The sequence below is a fragment of the Periophthalmus magnuspinnatus genome, chromosome 19 (genome assembly GCF_009829125.3).
Source record: "Periophthalmus magnuspinnatus isolate fPerMag1 chromosome 19, fPerMag1.2.pri, whole genome shotgun sequence".
Lineage (NCBI taxonomy): Eukaryota > Metazoa > Chordata > Actinopteri > Gobiiformes > Gobiidae > Periophthalmus > Periophthalmus magnuspinnatus.
The window spans coordinates 11,320,537-11,340,790 of record NC_047144.1 but is presented as its reverse complement, the minus strand read 5'-3'; the positions used below and the strand labels follow the sequence as shown (position 1 = coordinate 11,340,790).

Genomic DNA, 20,254 nt, shown 5'->3' with positions numbered 1-20,254 from the left:
TGGACCAGTCTTTGTGCTTGTGTGCATGTGGGAGTGTCTTTATATGCTTGCTGTGGATCTCCAGGCTTCAGCCCCTCTCCTCTCTCCAGAAACACCAGGAAAACAGCAAAGCGAAGAGGAAGGGAAGGGATCAAAATAGCTCAGTAGGCAATGGCTGACTCATACGGCACTGCTCGAAGTCAGGGAGCCATCCAGTTCTCCGGTACACATCAAATCAAGTTGTTGTATAACGCAAAAACCAAAACTATACAGCGAATATGTGACTTCATGTCCTCACAGTGCAGTGGGATAAGGAGACGTTGGTGGCACGAAAAGGTGTGATTTATCATTTGTGACAGTCGCTCCAATAGTGTCCCAAGTGGAGGGGGGAGAGGCCAAGGCCAAGCTGGTGGTGAATGGTCAGTTAAGCCCTGCGCTCATTCATCATAGCACTACAAGAATGTAAGATGTCATAGCTCATGTTTTATTAAGGCCAACGAAACTCCACGTTGGCACGTACAAAAGTGGTGTCCATTTTGGGTCATATGCATTTAGAGAGGTGCAAGAATTATGAGACTACCAATACGCCAGTATGGCTATTGTAATCGATACAATCCAATATGTGGCTTGTTGCACTGGTCGATGACCAAAATTAGTCAAAACCGATATTACAATTTTAAAATCCATAGCACGGACCACACATTTATGTTAAGTTGTAGTAAAGTTCACAAATCAAATATCCTGTATTACACAAAATTGATTCTTGCAAGCTTTAAGCCATGATATATTGTTCAAAATGCTCTGTTTCACCCACCACAACTCCAGGTATGTTTGTGATGAGGATCTTGACACTTTTGTAAAAATAAAAACATAAAAATATATTTATCTGGGATGTCAGAAAATTTGTTGCATTAATAAATATAAAGGAATATGTTTAGCCTAATTGCTGTCTAATAACAGAGATGGGAACAGCTTAGAAAATATGAGTTCTGACTGATACTGTTATCTGGCGAAATCCTCTGATATCACTGATACTGATATTGAAACTGATATCATCTATTTTTCCAGGAGACAGACCCGATTAGGTATCGAGGTAAATCACAAGCTGTCGTAACGGCTAGTGCGGGTGCGGACCAAGGAGTGCAGACTCGGGGCAAGTTGACAGTGTTTATTTACAAAATGGTGAATTTCAGTTTTTAATAGTTCATTTAACACACACGGGGAGCCAGGGAGCGATAGGCAGACCAGACGGGCGTAGTGCAGAGCGGGGACGGGAAAGCCAGGACCTGAGTGAGGACAGGGTCGGGACGAGACCGGGGCAAGCCAAGCCGGAGTAGTCCAGAGAGCGGGAGCCAGGGCAGGAGGCGAGAAGCAAGCCGGAGACCAAGACGGAACAGGAGGCAAGGCAGAGGGGTGACTGTACTGGAGCTGGAGCGCAGAGGCAGGAGCAGGAACGAGCGAGAGCAGGAATCTGGAAGGTGGCAAAAAGTCCAATGAGTAATAGGCAGACAGACAACAAAGATGCAAAAACTAAGCTGGAGCATTCACGTTGACACATGGACGGTCTGGCTCCGAGTGTCTTCTGCCGAGGTAATTGTGCTGATGCGCTCCAGGTACCCGCGGGAGGAGTCAGGAACTCCGCCCAGCTCCAGGCAGACAGGTAGGGGAGGGGGAGAGAACACAGGAGGACAGGAAATGCAGGCATCATGACACAAGCATAGACTGTATATGTAAATGGCCATAGCTAACCTACTAGAGAGCACGGGCACACTTCCAGCTTCTTAAACACCAGCTCTAATCTACTTTCTACTACTGAGAAACTGTGGCCCCTCTCTCTATAACTGCTTCTGTCTGACTTGTCATTTTGGTCTTAAAATGTTTGTATTAACCCACTCTACATGATCCTGGTGTTTTTATTCCATTATTTGATCCGTAAATCAAGATATGAACGTTATTAACAGACAAATTAGGTGCCTTCTTTCCCCGAGGTCGCTCCCGCTAGCGTTAATAACAGGCTTTTTTGACAGCGTTGCTAATCACCAGCTCCCTGCTAAACCAGCGTTGCAGGCAGGAAGGGACGTTACCTTCAACAGCCTCACTTCAGATTGGCTCTTTGGTTACTATGATACTCACAGTGGCAAATATAGAACGTGGCTTCAAATTGGCCCCTATAACCACTAGCCTCAATGAGCTTCATTTGACTGGAACCGAGCACTATGGGTGACGTCACACTCACTTAGTCCATGTCTTTATAATCACAAGGAGCAATTATTGTAAGTATAGATGTAATGTCTGCTGTTACACTGTGTGACTTAAACAACTGCATTTGTTTTGTGACTAAGCAGTTGAAATAAAAGCATGAGTCATAAAGGGCCAATGGCTGTTCTCCAAATATAACAGTTATGATTATTATTGTCGGTAAAATAACTGAAGAGAGCAATAAAAAAAGATCCAGTACTGTGCCCTGATCAAATTATATTCATGATGATAATGTTACTTTAGAAAATACTGTGCCAAAAGTCATCGCTTATAAGTAAATAAATGAGACAAGTATGGGGCTTCAATAAAACATCCTTGTCATGTTTGTGCGAAAGTACTTTTATGCTAATTGAGCTATATAGCCTAATACCCTGCACTTTGAATTTTATGGTTTAATAAAAGTTTTATTTTTGACTGCTGCCTTTCAGAAGTCAGCAAATCTATTACCTCTATTTCATTGCGTTCCATTACATTCAGCTCCACTCTGTTGGCTTTTATCTTAGCAACAATCCCACCAATATCCAAAGTCCCCCTGTACTTTAACGCTGCCTTTGGTAAAAGTCTAAATTGCAATAATGTAGAGAGGTTAATAGCTTTGTCATGATATTACATATTCAAACTTGACTTAAGTAAAAAGGTTTGTTACGTAATACCAGTTTTACATTGATTTTACAATGATTTTAAAAACACTCTTTTCTTGGACAATAGAATGTCATTTTCAATGCAAAATATTTGTAGTTTCTTTGATTTTTACCATATGGTCTTAAAACTCTGATATAGATCCAAGCCAGTATTGGAATACGGGTCCAGTTTTGTCAACTTCTCATTGTTGTTTTTTCAGTATCAGTTAATCAAATTAATGCCTCGTTTTATATGATAGTTTTCAATTAATATTTCGGTTTTGATTTTTTTTGACAACCACAGAAGTTTCTGGCACAGTATAAATCCTACTTATTGTTATAATGAGCCCATATTAGACTATATTGATATTGTTTTATTATTCTTATAATGTTGTTTCCTCATCACAAACAGAGATGGAGTTGTGTTTTGTTTCATTCACACATGTTTAACACACAAATCCTGCATAATAAGGGTGAGTTATATATTTAGGTTCTCATCCTAAAACGCTTTATTCCACCTTGTGATGTCATGTCATAATACAATACAATCTCCACTGTGTTTTTAACTCCATTCACCTTCACTAGAATCATTTCGACAATTTCAGCCCCAGAATTTCTGATTTCTACTGAACAAAAGGTAAAAGGAGCTGTTAACTTGAAAACTAAGACTTCATGACATTATAAATTGGAACAGAGCATTTTGGAGATGTAAACACAGTAATAATGCAGGATTATTCAAACATGTGTAAAAGAAGCAAAACACAACTCCGAGTATGTTTTTGAGGAGGTAACAATATTATAACATGCCTTAAACCTCACAAGAGTAATATAGGAATTTAAATGTTCTGACAAGTCATTAATGTGCAATAATGAATCGTTACAGGCAATTTCCAAAAGAATTGAAGTCCCTTATAACACAAATATGTTCATGTTGATGGCACTGGACACATGGAGAAAAGTATTATTGTCTATGTAGTTCCCTCATTCTGTGCCACTGTCTTGTACACAGTAAAGTTTATATCAGGCTGCTTGGTCCCATATGATTTCATTTATGTACTTTCCGTTTGAATTATTTAAAGCGTCCTTCCGACCATCTAGCACGCCGTGGACTTTTGACTTCATGCAAAAAAAAACTTCAACTTGGGTGTCTCCTCTCTTTTATTGTACTCTGAATAATTGATGTCTGTCTGTGTGCTTGTCCCAGGTTGACGCTGTGAGCCATGCAGTCTCTCTATGGCGGGGGCGAGATGGAGCTGCTGGGGTCCGGAGGGGGGGGCGACGCGGGAGGGGGTCTGAAGGACGACTGCGGTTCCGTGGCTTGGCGTTCCTCGTCGGTGTCCAACGATGACGTGTACTCCGCCTCCCACTTCGCCCTCATCTCGGCCTATCAGGACATCAAGACGCGACTGGCCTGCCTGGAGCGTGAGAACACCAGTATCAAGAGGAAACTCAAGATTTATGAGATCAAGGTGAGCGTGGACTTTTATTATCAAGTATTATATAAATAACCTGCATTGGCGTTAAAGCGGGGCAGTGAAACTTAATATGCTGTCTCTATGGCTTAGCTTCTCATTTGATAAGAGAATTTACTCGGTGTTTCAGACAGAGGTGGGCAGTGTAGTAATTATACTCAAGTAAAAGTACTGTGCAAAGTAGTGTCCAGGAAATGACTGAAGTAACAGAGACACGTATTTGGAGAAGCTGCCATTCAAATGAGATATGAAAAAACAAGACAATGTTGTAATGTAAACACAAGACATTTCAAATAACATTTCAAGTAAAGATCTGATATCGATTGTTTAGAATCCAGTGGTTGATAAGCTCTGTCGATATTTTTAGGCCAATACGTAGGGCCGATTTTGATTATTGTTGCCAATTTATGTAAGTTTAATTCACTAAAAACTCACCTACAACCCCTTTTATATCAGAAATCTTAAAGGGCCCGTGTTACATTATTTTTTGATCTATGTTATAATGTTGTTTTCTCCTAAAAAACATACCTGGATTTGTGTTTTGTTTCATTCACATGTATAACACATAAACATGCATGCTCTGTTCCACCTGGGGATGTCATATCGTAATACAGGAAGTGCTATGTTTTTGAACTCCATGCACTTTCACTAGAATAATTGAGATCACTTCAGACTGGAATTGCCTAAATTAACAGAACAAAAGGTAAAAAATAGCTGTCAATTTGATTAATACCACTATATGACATCACAATAGCATTTTGAGCTTTGGAGATACAGACTGACTAATAATAAAGGATTACTGAAAAGTGTGTGAATGAAACAAAACACAACTCCAGGCCCTTTAAAGAGAGAGTTGTAGCCATCTATTGTTCAGTTATATTTTTGCATTAGTGTGTTCAAATAAAGTCCATATTCTCATACAACTGCATTTAACTCCTTGTTGTAACTCTTAACGACAACAGATTAAAGTTGAATTTTGATGAAATCTTTTGTAATGGGGCCAGTTTCGCCAGCTCCGGGTCCATCTGTCTGGTTTGACATATTGACCAGTGAGGACAGAAGTGAATGGCAGACCCTTGTAATAGCCTATAACAATCTGTGGAGTCTATTTTGGGGAGTGCAGTGTCGCTGAGTGTGCTTTCTTTCATAAGCAATGAGACGGTACACAAAGATATAAACACGAGGAGGACACTGTGGCCAGCTTTGATCCCGTGGGCACATTATTTAAATGTAGAAACTGATCTCCATTTTAACAAAAGTAAGCACACATCACACACAGGGGAGAATAGAGCAGGTCGGCATGCTCTCAGATAGATAAGAAGAGGTAAAACTGTCTTGCATAATCAGAATTAAATAAATGTAACAAGAAGCAGATAGAAATTACTTGTTTTTCAAATGTAGAATCTGATACAAACATCTTTACTCTTAAGCATTTTGTATCTGTACATTGTAATAATAAATACATAAATCAACTGTAACATGAATTTGGGCATCTCTTCTCAGACATTTTAAAGGTTCACTAAGAAACTTTTCTGGTGAAGGGTGCAGCATTTGTCGTCATGGAAATGTCATTGTCAACAGGTGATCGTCAAGCACAATTGCAGATGAAAATACAAGCTATGTTATTGTGGCTGGAATGTTTCACAGCATGGCATTAGACTATATAACTCCATCGAAACAAATAGGTGAGCCAAGTTACAAGTCAGATCTGTGGAGAGGTGACTCTGCTCACAGCAATAATGCACTTTTTTTTTTAAAGTTTTATTTAGCACCTGGAAATGAACAATCAAATATTCTACTACTCTCTACTGCTACTGTTTTATTGCTTATTCTTTGAAAAGCATGTGTTATTACTATGAGTGAGATCACCTCTCCACAGATCTAACCTGTAACTGGGCCTGGTGTTGTCACATGCCTGTCTCCAAGGAGCTATGCAGGTAGCGGGCCCGTTACCAGAAAACAGACATAGTGCACCTTTAAAAAGCATTATGATTAACTATCCTAAAATAACTGTATTATAATTTATTTGGAAATATGTTAATCAGAGCAAATGACAACATAAAAAATAAAACATTTGTTGACATTTTCTTCCAAGGAATAACAATAAATCAAAAAAATGGGTCGCGCTAGTTCCTTGTGAAGCCGATGGAATCCATTCAAAAAGCCTCAGATATTGGATCAAATGAATTTATGTTCAAGCAAGAGCACGAAACCCACCAAAACATCCATCACATTCTCCCAATATCAGGATCATTGGGTACATTTGTGCTTGGCTGGAGAGGCTCGTGTGTGGTGGTAATCAAAGCGTTTTTGGATGGATTACGGAACTGGTGAGGCAGAAAAGCACTGCACAGCAACAGGGATACAAGAGGAGAGCACATTACACACATGCACACACACACACCAGAAAACACACACACACACCAGCACACACACCAGCAAACACACACACACCAGCACACAGCCTGAGGGCACAAGATTAGATAATAGAAAATATGAGAGAGTGGTGAAGGAGAAATTATAGACAAAGGGAGGATTAGGCGCTGATTTACCATACTCTCACTGGTTTAAATTCACTCAAAGATGCGTTATGTAACTTTTCTGTTGGAGGGCCTGCCGCCTGGAATGTTCCACAGTAAAGCATTAAAGTTATCTTGTGTTTGTTCAGTTGTTTTTGTCCCTCAACAATACCTCGATAGACACGCCTTCTTACGATGAATGAGCTTGTCTCTCCACAGAACTAACCTGTTACTTGGGCTGACAGCATCACTTTCTTGTCCCCATGGAGATAGAGATGTTTAAAGCTCCTATATTATGCAAAAGTGACTCTTGTGAGCATTAAACCATGTTGTAATGTTGTTAGCTCCTCAAAAACCTGGAGATTAGTTTTGTTTCATTCACACACGTTTGAGTAACACTTTATTATTAGTCTGTTACATCTCCAAAGCTCAAAATGCTCTGTTCCACCTTGTGATGTCATGTAGTGGTAGTTTTCAAATGAACAGCTACTTTTTACCTTTAGTTTAGCAGAAATGCAATTCCAGGGCTGAAATTATCCAAATGATTCTAGTGAAGGTGTATGGAGTTTAAAAACACAATGGAGAACTTCCACCACATGACATCACAAGTGGAACAGAGTGATTTCTGTTTGTGAGAAGATCTCAGGCTAAATATGCAGGATTTGTGTGTTAAACATGTGTGAATGAAACAAAACACAACTCCATCGTCTGTTTGTGATGAGGAAACATTATAACATAGATCAGAAGATAGCGTAATATCGGCCCTTTAATGCCATACTGTCAAACATTACAGACAAAGCAATAACATCTCTACTGAAACAAGCAGGTGGCTGACTCTCTTCCAGAAAAGTCCCTAAGTGTGCCTTTAACTCAAACAGTATCTCAGTGTCATCTTCTTATCTAAAAAGTCGGGTTTGTGTGATCTCATTATATTGTCATGGGCCCATTGTTTGAGAGTGAGGTGGTGGACAGCTCATAATGAAGCAATCTTTTGTTCCCCTGTCAAAGTACAGATTCTGTCCAGTTTTGTGGGTAATATGTCTTTAATTACTAAACCTTCACAAAGAACTGGCAGAAAATTCACTGTGTTCTGTGCCAGCACAAATTAACTCAAGTGTTTTTTACTGTTGAAGCAATGACTGGTAGAAATGTTCCATCATAAAGGCACCGTTGTTGTCAGTTGAAAGGGTAAATATTGTACAAATTAATCTGGAAATGTGCGAACTGACCCTGACAAAAAAAGTTCAGAATGTGTGCACTTTCTGATTGATTATTTCCATCAAAAACAGCGAATTGATAATAATTAAAAAAAACCTCTAATCTGAAACATCAACCATAAATTATGTTATGTACATACAGTGGTGGAATGTAAGTAAAAGTAGTAAATTTGAGTTATCTGTATTTTACTTAAGTACATTTTATAGTGGATACTAAGTATTTTTATTATTGTTTGAGACCATCTGAGAAGAAGGGTTTATTTTTATCATGTTCACAATTTTAGCACACAAAAATATACAAATAAAACAGCTAGAAAAAACTATCGATTCAACAGTAAAAGAAAAATTAAATTCTGTCAACTGGACAAAAATTGGTACTTTGGCAGTTTTACTTAAGTATTAGTAGATAGATCATGTGATATTTTTACTTTTACTTGAGTATTTTATTTCAAAATCAAATACTTCTTCCACCACTGTGTACCCAGTGTTTTGTCCAATCACAAGCCTCAGTGCACTAAAAGAACAGCTACCGATATCATGTGCATAACTACAGAGAACAAAATGTTTCCAAATGACAAAAGACCGTCAGACTGTTGTTCTGGAGGAAAACTAGCAAACGTGAACCAAGGAGATGCAAGCTGTTGCAGCATTATGGTCTACACAGAATACAGAGAGGCTGTGTTATGTAAGAGACTCGAGAAGAGCAAGTCATCAGAAGAACGTTTGAGTTGGAAAGCACAATACTGTAGATATTTAGCCCCCAGTTTGTTCAGGGGTGGTGTTTATTTGTGTTGAAAAGTGCTAAAATATATATTATTCTTGATGTAGCCTGGTTCTTGTTGAGAGAAAATGTTTACAAAGTTCTTTTTCGTAATCCAATCTCAACAGGTTGTAAGGAGTATTATTGAAAGTGTAAACTAATTGTGTAATAGCATCATCACTCGAAACTGAAACATGCTTAATTGGCAATAGGGATATCCTCCTCTCCTCCTCTCTCCTCTTTCCCTCCCTCATGCTCTCTTATCGGCTCTCCTCTCTCCTTCTCTCCATCTCCCCTTCCCTCCTCCTCTCTCTCTCTTCATTTCTCTCTTCTTCTCCCCTCATCACCGCTTCTCTCCTTCTCCTCTCTATCTCATCTTCTCCCCTCGTCTCTCCCTATCCTCCCCTCTCCTCCTTTTCCCCTCTCCTCATTTCTCTCTCCTTCTTTCCTCCTCTCTCTTTCTTCATTTCTCTCCTCTTCTCCCCTCATCACCTCTTCTCTCTCTATCTCATCTTCTCCCCCCGCCTCTCCCTATCCTCCCCTCTCCCCGTCTTTCCTGCTCTCTTCTCATACCTCTCTCCTATTGTCTCCCACTCCTCTTTGTCAATTTCGCTTCCTTCCCTTCTCCGTATCTCCTCTTTCTCTCTCTTCCTGACTCTCCTTATCCTTCCCTCTCCTTCTCTTTGACTCTGTCCTCTCATACGTCTCTCGTCCTCCTCTTCTCCTCCTCTCTGTCCCTCTCTTCTCTCTCCACACCACAGCCGTCCCTGTCCTCTGTTTACTGTAAGTGAGAGCTAAAGTCTGGATGGTCTGGAGCTATAACAGCTGTTGGCTCAGGCTGCAGACTGCTGTTGACTCAGTGGTGTGTTCTGTCCCACACGACGTCTCGCCGATCTACCCAGAGACAGGTGGGACAGGTGCGACAGGTGCTGGACAGATGTCGCTTTGTTTGGGCCATTACACCTGTGCTTTACAAATATATGGCTTTCATCAACAGAACTGAATATTTACGGGTTTACTATAAAAAAAAAGACCAGCAGCAGCCTTAAACTGAGACATATTAGTTTATTTATTCACCTTGACAAATAAAACAGTAGATCTCATTACCAGTAAAGACAGCAAAATGTCAATATTTTACAGCATAAAAACTATTTTGAAAAGAAATAATAAATCTAACCAAAACACTTCCAAATTGTAAATGATAAACAGTCACATTTTTATATAGCACTTTTCCAGGTCCTAGGAACTCGAAGCTCTTTAAATCAAGGAACGATTCACCCATTCACGCACATATTCATACACCAGTGGACGCAGACACTAGGGTCGAGGTGGGTTAAGTGTCTTGCCCAAGGACACAACGACAGTATTCATTTGTGGGACCTCCGCGCCGCCAATCTGTGACTCTGTGAATCTGACCGCTCAACCAATGATGTTTTATGTGGAGAGCGGGATTCGAACCGTTAACCTTCAGATCAGTGGAAAAACATTCGACCAACTGAGCTACTGTAAAGATTATTTAAACGCAGTTGATTATACCTAAACTGATACCAATATATTGCCCTATTGCTCTCATAGGACGTATTTGTGTAACATTTTGTATTGTTTAATTAAAGACAAGATGCTCTTTGTGTGTTGTGTTGAGCACTAGCACCATGAGGCCCTCGTTCCCCTTCCAGTCCAAACACCTGTGTCTCTAACGCTGCACAGCTAAATGGGAAATGGTTGTTTGGTGCTGGAACTGAAAATGACTTGACTTCCACAGACTTTAATAGTGTGAAAGCTTGCGGCACTCCAAATGTAAATGTGTCTAGTTATATAAGTGATCGTGTGTTTCTCCATAACGGTGTCTGCGAACAGTCATTTAGCAGCAGTCTAACCTTTGCTTCTTCTCCAACAGGAAAATGCTAACTCGACAAAACCACGCTAAATACTGCACGGCCCATTAGCGCGTACATGCATTATGGTTGTGTAAACTGTCACAAGCACCGCCGCTGCATATCACTGCGTTTCACATTACAATATTCTAACAGCCTGTGATGTAGAGCTGTAGGAGGGAAACGTCTGTGGTTTATTTGAATAGTTTGTGGTGTAGTTTGATCAAATGGACTTTGATATAAATGAACAGGTTTAGGATTTGTGAATTTACTTTTTCAATGAATATAACACATCATCAATACAGAAACACTGGACTATTTCTGCGTCACAGTCCCAGGACTTTTACCTGGTTTTAAGGACGTTCAAAAGATGTAATATTTTGAATTGTTTTATCACTGTGGTAACAATCAGTGGTGAAAGTAAAAGTGGTAAAGTACTTTATTTAAATTTATGTAAATACATATTTTACATATCTGTACTTTACTGAAGTGAATTTTACAGTGGGTATTTCATATCCTTCTTTCATGATTCTTTCATGTAACACTTTTTTGCTGTGGTATCTGTACTTTTATTTAAGTAACAAAACCGAGTACTTCTTACACCATGCCTATATAACTCATGGATAGGAATATGTGGTCTTTATTATCCACGACTTGAAATCAGAAATAACCAAAAGGACAATTCACAAATGTTGGCTCACATAATTGTAGAGATTAGAGACATTATCCTATTCAAGGTAATAACAATTTGACAGTTTGGCTTTTTTGTGCAATTGTGGCACCTTTTAAGTAAGTTTCGAAACATAATGTAATCCTATGCTTCTGCTACTCACTTTTTCTGCAGCCGTAGCACAAAACCTCTGATGTATTAAAAATAAGTGTAATGCCATCAAAAGTACGTAGTCATATTGGGGTCACGCACAGTTACAGTTGATATGAGCTGAATTTTTCATAATCCCAGTGTGAACTCATCAAAAATTACCATCGTTTGTGAGAAATTGCAAATGTAATCATGCCACAAAACAGGGATAATAATGAGTCAGGAAATACACACTGCTACTTCATTTTTTTATCACAGCTAAGCTTTTGTTTTGTTTCATTGGCAGTTTCCAATGATCAGCGAGTTTGGAGAAGATAACTCGTACTGTTCCTTCGAGAGTAAAGAGACGGCTCTGCTTCAGTCGGAAAATGGGAACCTGCTGGAGAGGGTCAACGTCCTGACGCATGAGGTACTGCTGATGAAAATACACCAGTCACATTAATATGACAAGTCTACCATAAGTCTGCAACCTATAGTAACAATACAAGTAAAATTAATATTAAGGATAAGAAATGGTCCGGTTGTACTAAACATATTTTCTATTCACTGTAGAAAGCTGGGAAACACTGGTTGTTGCTGGGTTTCAGACGATATCACATTTGATTTTGATTCAGTGAGTTCTTGGGTCTTGTCAGTTATAGAAATGATCAAGTTCAACATTTGTGCATTTATGTTTTGTGTATTTCATGGCAATGTGATGATACTCCCAGATGGGGGGGCTAGAGACAGCTTTTCCCCATTGATTACATTGAACTTTGGCATGAAATATCCAAAAGGTAAATGCACAATTGTATGTTGAACCTGATGATTTCTATCAGTGACTAGACCCAAGAGCTCACTATATAACAACACAAATACTCATTTTCACAATATTCATTTTACCGACTCCCTTCTGTGTTAAAGGGCTCATTACGTTATTTTCTGATGTGTGTTATAATGTTGTTTCCTCATCAAAATACCTGGAGTTGTGTTTTGTTTCATTCACACATGTTTAACACACAAAACAAAACCCTGAAAATTTAGGCTGGGTTCTTCTCTCAAACAGAAAACACTCTGTTCCACCTTGTGATGTCATGTGGTAATACAGGAAGTGCTCCACTGTGTTGTTAAACTCCAAACTCTTTCACTAGAATTGTTTGGATAATTTCAGCCTTAGAATTGCTCAATTCTGCTAAACAAAAGGTAAAAGATAGCTGTTAACTTGAAAACTATCGCTTCATGACAACACAAGATGGAACAGACCGTTTTGAGCTTTGGAGATGTAAAGAGAGTAATAATAAAAGGTCAACATTATAACATGGCTAAAAGCACAAAAGGGTCAATTTTGCTAAATATATGACATTTAAATATTATTGGTTAATAGAATAAAACCCAGCAATAGTTTTATACCTTCCGCCTGATGCAACCCTCTTCATTCTTGCATGCATCAAATTGGCAAGGTAGCAGTACAAGCCACAAATAAATAATCAGTCTGGTTTTCTATACTGAAGGAGAATGTTCTTTTCTGGGAACAGCAATTAAAAAATTACTAGGACAAATGTGTAAAAAACTATGAGTAAAAAGATACAACATGAAATAGTAAAATATCAGTTTTTGAAATTTCTTGGCAATATTTAAATGAGGTCAGTGCTGGTGGACACAGGCTGCATAAGTGTTCAGGGATAATTAAAAGGACCAGACTAAGCACAATATGTCTGACTTAAGAAGAATGGGACCATTTTCTGCATAAAACATAATTGGGAACAAACTTGTCGTCCAAGAACCTGCTTATGTGTTTGCCATAAGGCGTCCTACACATTTTGGACCAAGCGCAGAGTACAAATATAGCTTAAACAAAACCCTTCTGTTCTGTGGCATGTTTATGGCACAAGTAAATGTAAATCTAAAACAAAAATGTCTCTGGACCAAAAAAAGTCAATTAGGGCACATTAAAAGACTGAAAGTGAAGGTAAAAGGTTAAGGTAGACTCCATCTCCATGATCTTGTTGCTAGAAATGGTCAGGACTACCTTAGCCGTTAGGCCAGTTAATACGCAGAAATAATGTTTACTAACACAACTATGTAGATGACACTCAGATCTATGTGTCCCTCGCAGCAGGTGAATATGGACCAGTGGATTCACTCTGCCACTGCATCCAACAGATCAGTGCAAAACAACTTTCTCCAGCTAATCTCAGACAAGACTGAAGTCATAACTCCGGCCACAAAAACATACAGAAAGAGTCAGCAGTCACCTCCAGTCTCTCTCTCTAAAACCTTCAAATCAGGTTTGAAATCTAGGTATAATAATGGACAGACTTGAACTTTAACAGCCACATCAAATCAATAACATCTGCAGGTTTTTACCATCTTAAAATCATTGCACAAATCAAAGGTAAACTGCCAAAGCCAAACTTAGAGAGACTTATCCATGCATTTGTCTCCAGTAGGTTAGACTACTGTAACGTCCTGCTCACTGGCCTCTCCAAACGAGCCTTAACACAGCTGTAGTACATCCAGAACACTGCTGCTCAGGTCCTGACTAGAACCAGGAAGTATGAGCACATGCGTCCTGTGCTCAGGTCTCTGCACTGACTCCTGTGGCTCAGAGAATAGACTTTAAAGCAGCTCTGCTTGTGTATAAGTCCCTCCATGGACCAGCACCAAAGTACAGCTCTGACATGTTAGTGCCATATGAACCATCTTACACTCTGAGAACTTCAGGGACCGGCCTCCTGCTGGTGCCCAGAGTCAGGACTAAACATGGGAAGTCAGAATCAATTTATGCAGATAAAACCTGGAACAGTCTTCCTGAAGATGTGAGACAGGCCTCTACTTTGACAATGTTTAAAAAAAAAAACAGTTCTGTTTAACTGTGCATATGACTGGTTTTTATTCTGCACTCCTCTATTTTAATGTTAATTTTATGATTGTTATTTGTGATTATTTATATTTTGATTTGTGAGATTTTAATGTCCTTCTTATTCTGTAAAGCACTTTGAATTACTTGGTGTACAAATTGTGCTGTATAAATAAACTTGCCTTGCCTTAGCTGTATGACTGTAACCCACCCAGACAAGAGGAGAACGTGCAAACTCCACACAGAGAGCACAGAAAGCACACCTGAAACCTTCTTACGATCCACTCAGCCACCCAGCCCACATAAAACACACTCATACAATAAAACCCTTATGGAAAACAAAGAGCTGAAATGGTGAAGTGTTGGCGGTCGTACTTTGGCTTACATCTCTGCATTAGGCCTAGAGGGAATTTCCATTGAGCGATAATTAATTTAACATAAAATGCAAAAGTTGTATAATAGATTCAATAGATTTCTTTGCAGTTTTTTTTAGAGTAATTAAACAAATTTTCATCAGTTAAAGCTGCACTATGTAACTATTCTGAATGTCCACCAATTGCTTGTCTCCATGATGACGTTAGTGCTTTGCCTGAAATGTTCCGCAGTATGGCATTAAACTGATCAACAAGGAAAATGACGACACCAAAAGTGTTAGGGAGAAAAAAAAGAGGCGATTCTGTTCATAGCAAAAATGACAGTTCAGTGTAATTTTTTTTAGCAATAAACATATCTGGATTTATATAAATGGAGGATAGATATGTTTAATGATGTACAGTGAAATATTCCAGGCGAACCAATAATATCTCCAAGGAGACAAGCAGCACGTGGCACATCTGCACCTCCAAAGTTTTAAGAATAAATCAGTGTTATAATCGTTATCAGCAAACGCATTAATTGGTTTGAACATGTTTATCATGTTTAACTCACTAATTCTCACTTGTGATCATCAAATGTGCTATGACTTCAACCAAGTGCAGCCAAGTTTCTTCTCATCCATCATTTTGTTGTTGATGAAGACGGCTCACCTTGGCAACAGTTTCCACGGGAAAGGCTTCAGCTTCATATAGGCTTATTTACTTGTATGTCTTTGCACATAAAACTCCCACTTGTTGTAATTTATATCTGTTTCTATCATTAGATGGACTTCCTGGTCTGCCCTCTGGTCTGTCAAACAACATGTGATTATAGCATCTGGAGACACTAACCATATTATTACACTGTGAAAAATAGACCAGCAAAAGTTTGTCATTAAAGGAGGTGTATAGTGTTCTATCAATTTTTTTTTTTATCTCAGTGTCAAAAGTGTCCCCATTTCTACCTTTTAAGAGACATGTCTAAAAACCTGTACAGAAAGCCAGATTAGCCCATCCCTGTCTGGGAGTTTGACTTAGAAAAAGTGACATTTTTATTGTGTGTTTCAGCTGCAGAAGAGGAAGGAGCGCGAGGAGCAGCTGGAGGATGTGATCCAGGCCTATGAGAAAATCCACCTGGAGAAGAGCAACCTCCAGAGAGACCTGGACAAGATGGTGAGAGACACATGCATTTAAACTGTTTAGGTCATAATCTCATATATAAATACACAGAGACTGGGTACGCGGCTTTGTGATATGCTAAATCACTTGAAACATTTTCACAAAAAAGTTGTGGGGGGCTCATTGCCTCGAGTAGGGCTGTAGGGCTGTGGTGGAACCTAACCAAATAAAAGTAGTAAAATACTGTATTTTAAAGTGGATACTTTTTAATTTTACTTCATTATATTTAAGAGCAGGTATCTGTACTTTCTACTCCACTACTTTTTGAACAGGGAGTATTTTTTATGGTCGTCTCAGACCAAACATATGTTACTACATTCATAATGAAAGTAACTAGACTTAGAGTATGACAGCCCTTCTCTGTAAGATGAATGAATACATTAATTATTATGGCTTGTACTTGAAAAGCTTGAAAATCACTTATTTACATCCTCCTTTAGAATAAGATAAAATCTATGTTTGAAGCACAGCCATATTGTATAAACACAAATAAAAACACTAACCATAAGTTACATGTTTCAGAGGAGCGTGGGAGGAGTGAGTCTAAAGCTGCAGCCAAGCCCCAGGGGTGTTTGGCCGATAAAGAAGAAATTAATGTTTGAAGTGTGTCTTTTGGTCCAGGTCAATGTTGAACACCAAAAAGCTCCCATAATGCTTTGCTATAGGACCTCTGTTATCTGTTTTAGTTGCGATATTACATGGGATCCTTTTGTTGCTTAGTGACAGTGTTGTGTTTAACACACAGACCCTACATATTTAGGCTGAGTTCTTCTCTCAAACAGAAAAAAAAACACTCTGTTCCACCTTGTGATGTCATGTGGTAATACAGGAAGTGGTCCCCTGTGTTTTTAAACTCCAAACACCTTCACTAGAATCATATGGATAATTTCAGCGTTTGAATTGTCAATCTCTACTGAACAAAGGTAAACTTGAAAACCACTACATGGAACAGATCATTTTGAGTTTTGGAGATGTAGACAGACTAAACAGGGTAAACATGTGTGAATGAAACCACCAAAACCATATAAACTATAAACTCTAACACAACAAAGCAGTGAAAAGAAGACATTATATATAGGCATAGTCAGATTCTTTTAAAAACGTACTATCAGATTTCTAGCTGCGCACATGACAGAAAGCATTAGACATACTACATTAGCTCACTTTACTATTTCTGTCTTCAAGCCCATTAAAAAGTAATTTCTGTTTTATACAAACTTTTTTATTGCTTTTTGAACTTTGCGCACACAGAGCTGTTTTAAATGTGATCCAAATCAGGTAGGTCCCTGTGGGTGGACACACTCCCATTTATTAGATAATGTTTGTGATTCCCTCTTAAGTCCAGAGTCTTGTTCAGTGCAGACTCAGCAGTTTTCACTTTGGACAGTTTTAAAGGGATGAGAGCTGGACTGATTTAAAGGGACGGGGTTTAGTCCAGGACTGACGGATGGCGGCCAAGTGACACAGTGTCAATGTCGCCTCCAGACTGAAGCCACACTCATTAACATGTCCTGCCTGAGACACACTGACTTCTGCTCGCTCGGTCTAGGAGCACTTCTGAGAAAGAGCTCCATATGGAACCTAAAGGAACTCTAAATGTTTTTTAATGTCTGAAAAATGTTAAAAACAGAACTAGTTTATTTTAAGTTATTCCTCACTTACCTTTTGCATTCTGCTCATCCTAATTATTCCCCATGAGTTTATAAGTGCTTTTCACAACTCTCAGAGATGAGAGTGGAATTCTCCACGACAGTTATGTTAGCAACAATTTGCATGCTAACAGAGCATTTCCTGATTGTTGGAGATAAATCATACTGGTTCGTCAAAGCCTGATCTCGTCAGATCTCAGAAGCGAAGCAGGGCAGGGTCTGGGTAGTACTTGGAGGGGAGATGGCTGAGAATATGAGGTCCCACAGTGGGGTGCCTGAAAAAAACATTGTTGTTGTGTCTTTAGGCAAGATACTTCACCTGACTAGAATGAAAGTGGCACAGACTGGCTGCCTCGCTCGTAGCTTACCACCACCGAGTATGGAATGAATGAATAAGGCACTGTAAAGCACATGGCGTGTCAATCTGTATAGATTAAATGATGAATTAATTAATAATTAGAATAAATCAATTTATAATTAGATGCAGACAAAATGAATTCTGCTCAAATACATGAAAAAAACAACATGCTTTTTAAAGTTTACAGTTAAAGTCTACAGTACAGACCTTTTCCTTTATAATAATTTATAAACAAAATACAATAAACTCCACAATTATGCATGATTTGGATTCAAGCACATATGACATATTGTTGGGAAATAATCCTATTGCTCATAATTGTTGTTGTGTGGGTCTCTTTGGATTACTAAATACATGTAAAAACTTTAAGGATTACACTCTGGCTTTCTTAATCCACTTTGCATTATAATACACACTGACTGTATTATATTACAGTATTTTCTGATCTATGTTATAATGTTGTTTCCTCATAAAAACCTGAGTTGTGTGTTGTTTCATTCACTAGAATAATTTGGATAATCTCAGCCTTGAAATTGCCAATCTCTACTAAACTAAAGGTAAAAAGTATTTTTTAACTTGAAAACTATCACTTCATGACATCACAAGGTGGAACAGAGCATTTTGAGCTTTGGAGATGTAGACAGACTAATAGTAAAGGATTACTCAAACATGTGTGAATGAAACAAAACACAACTCCAGGTCTGTTTTTGATGAGGTAACAACATTATAACATGGTTTAAAGTTTCTTTTTACAATTTTTACAATGACCATTTTCTTTTACAATTTTGCTAAATATAGTGCATATAAATAATACAAATATTTTGCGCTGAGTGGAGATGACGTGTTGTATTTTCACATGTGTTTTCAGACGAGCCTGGTGGAGAAGCATGTAGAGAGGATCCTGGGTCTGGAGGCTGCTCTGAGACAAAGAGACAACTCACTCCAAAAACTCAACATCCAACTCCACAGCAAAGACATGCAGTATCTACAGCTGCACTCCGGCCCCGACGCTCATAGTGAGTACTACCAATGTGTACTCTTGACGCTGATTTACTCTATGAAAAATTTTATTTCTTTATTAATAATGGAGACTCACATGGAAAGTGGCACAAATTGTCTGCCTCGCTCGTAGCTTACCACAACCGAGTATGGAATGAATGAATAAGGCACTGTAAAGCACATGGCGTGTCATGAAAGGTCAGATTGAAAGCATAAATCAGGATTACGAGGGTTGCAAGTAAACAATAACATTGTTTATCGTGATAAAAAGGTTCGACAATAATCGTTCATGGGACATTTTAATAATCCCCATTATATTACCAAAATATAACAAACCCTGATCATCTCTTCTAGACTTATAACAAAGTATAATACTATAACAGCTGTTTTAATATCATGAAGGGGTTCCATATTTAAACTAAAATTATTCATATGCAGCACATTTTTTAAACTGTCAGCAACTTTAATAATAACCACAATACAATTGTTAATCGCATTTATTTTAGCCGTGATAATCGTGACACCAAATTGTCCCATGTCTAATTGCAAGATAAATTTGGAATTTTTTTGCAATAATCAAATTGTAAGACACAAAACTCACTTAGGAATTCATATTCCCGGACATGTTTAACAGTATTACAATTTGAACAAAATCCTGATTTTGAAAGAGAATTCACAAGTTAAACTATACAGAATTTTTTTGCTTCCAGTTAATTTTATTGTTAATTTGAGAGAAATGCAACGGGTTTTCTTATTAGTTCATTTAAAGGTACACAAAATTGACTCTTGTGAACTTTAAGTCATGTTATAATGTTACCTCCTCAAAAACATACCTGGAGTTGTGTTTTGTTTCATTCACAGATGTTTGAGTAACTCTTTATTATTGGTCTGTCTACATCTCCAAAGCTCAAAATGTTCTGATTCACCTTGTGATGTCATGAAGTGGTAGTTCTGAAGTTAATAGCTGCTGTTTAGCATTATTTCAGTAGAGATGGGCAATTCCAGGGCTGAAATTATTCAAATGATTTTAGTGAATGTGTATGGAGTTTAAAAATACAGTGGAGCACTTCCTGTATTACCTCATGACATCACAAGGTGGAACAGAGTGTTTTTTTGTTTGAAAGAAGAACCTAAATATGCAGGATTTGGGTGTTAAACATGTGTGAATGAAACAAAACACAACTCCAGGTATATTTTTGACGAGGAAATAACGTTATAACATAGATCATAAAATAGTGTCATATGGGGCATATCACCCTGTGTCCTCTATCTCGTAGTTAAAAACGCTGTACAGGAGAAACCTGCGTGTAAATCTATTTGATAAAGGTCACCTTGCAAGTATCTAAAAAAATCACAT

At 38.4% G+C, this 20,254-nt stretch overlaps 2 protein-coding genes across 2 annotated transcripts in view; both read left to right on the top strand.

Moving 5' to 3' along the window:
* cdk5rap3 (CDK5 regulatory subunit associated protein 3) overlaps positions 1-20,254 on the top strand; it is a 312,712-nt gene that overhangs the window by 203,552 nt on the left and 88,906 nt on the right. The window lies entirely within an intron of this gene.
* tbkbp1 (TBK1 binding protein 1) overlaps positions 1-20,254 on the top strand; it is a 70,966-nt gene that overhangs the window by 33,718 nt on the left and 16,994 nt on the right. The window contains exons 2-5 of the mRNA XM_033984848.2: positions 4,063-4,327; positions 11,807-11,929; positions 15,781-15,885; positions 18,767-18,914. Coding sequence (XP_033840739.1) covers positions 4,079-4,327; positions 11,807-11,929; positions 15,781-15,885; positions 18,767-18,914 — 625 coding nt within the window. The 5' untranslated portion in view covers positions 4,063-4,078. The remainder of the gene's footprint in view (positions 1-4,062; positions 4,328-11,806; positions 11,930-15,780; positions 15,886-18,766; positions 18,915-20,254) is intronic.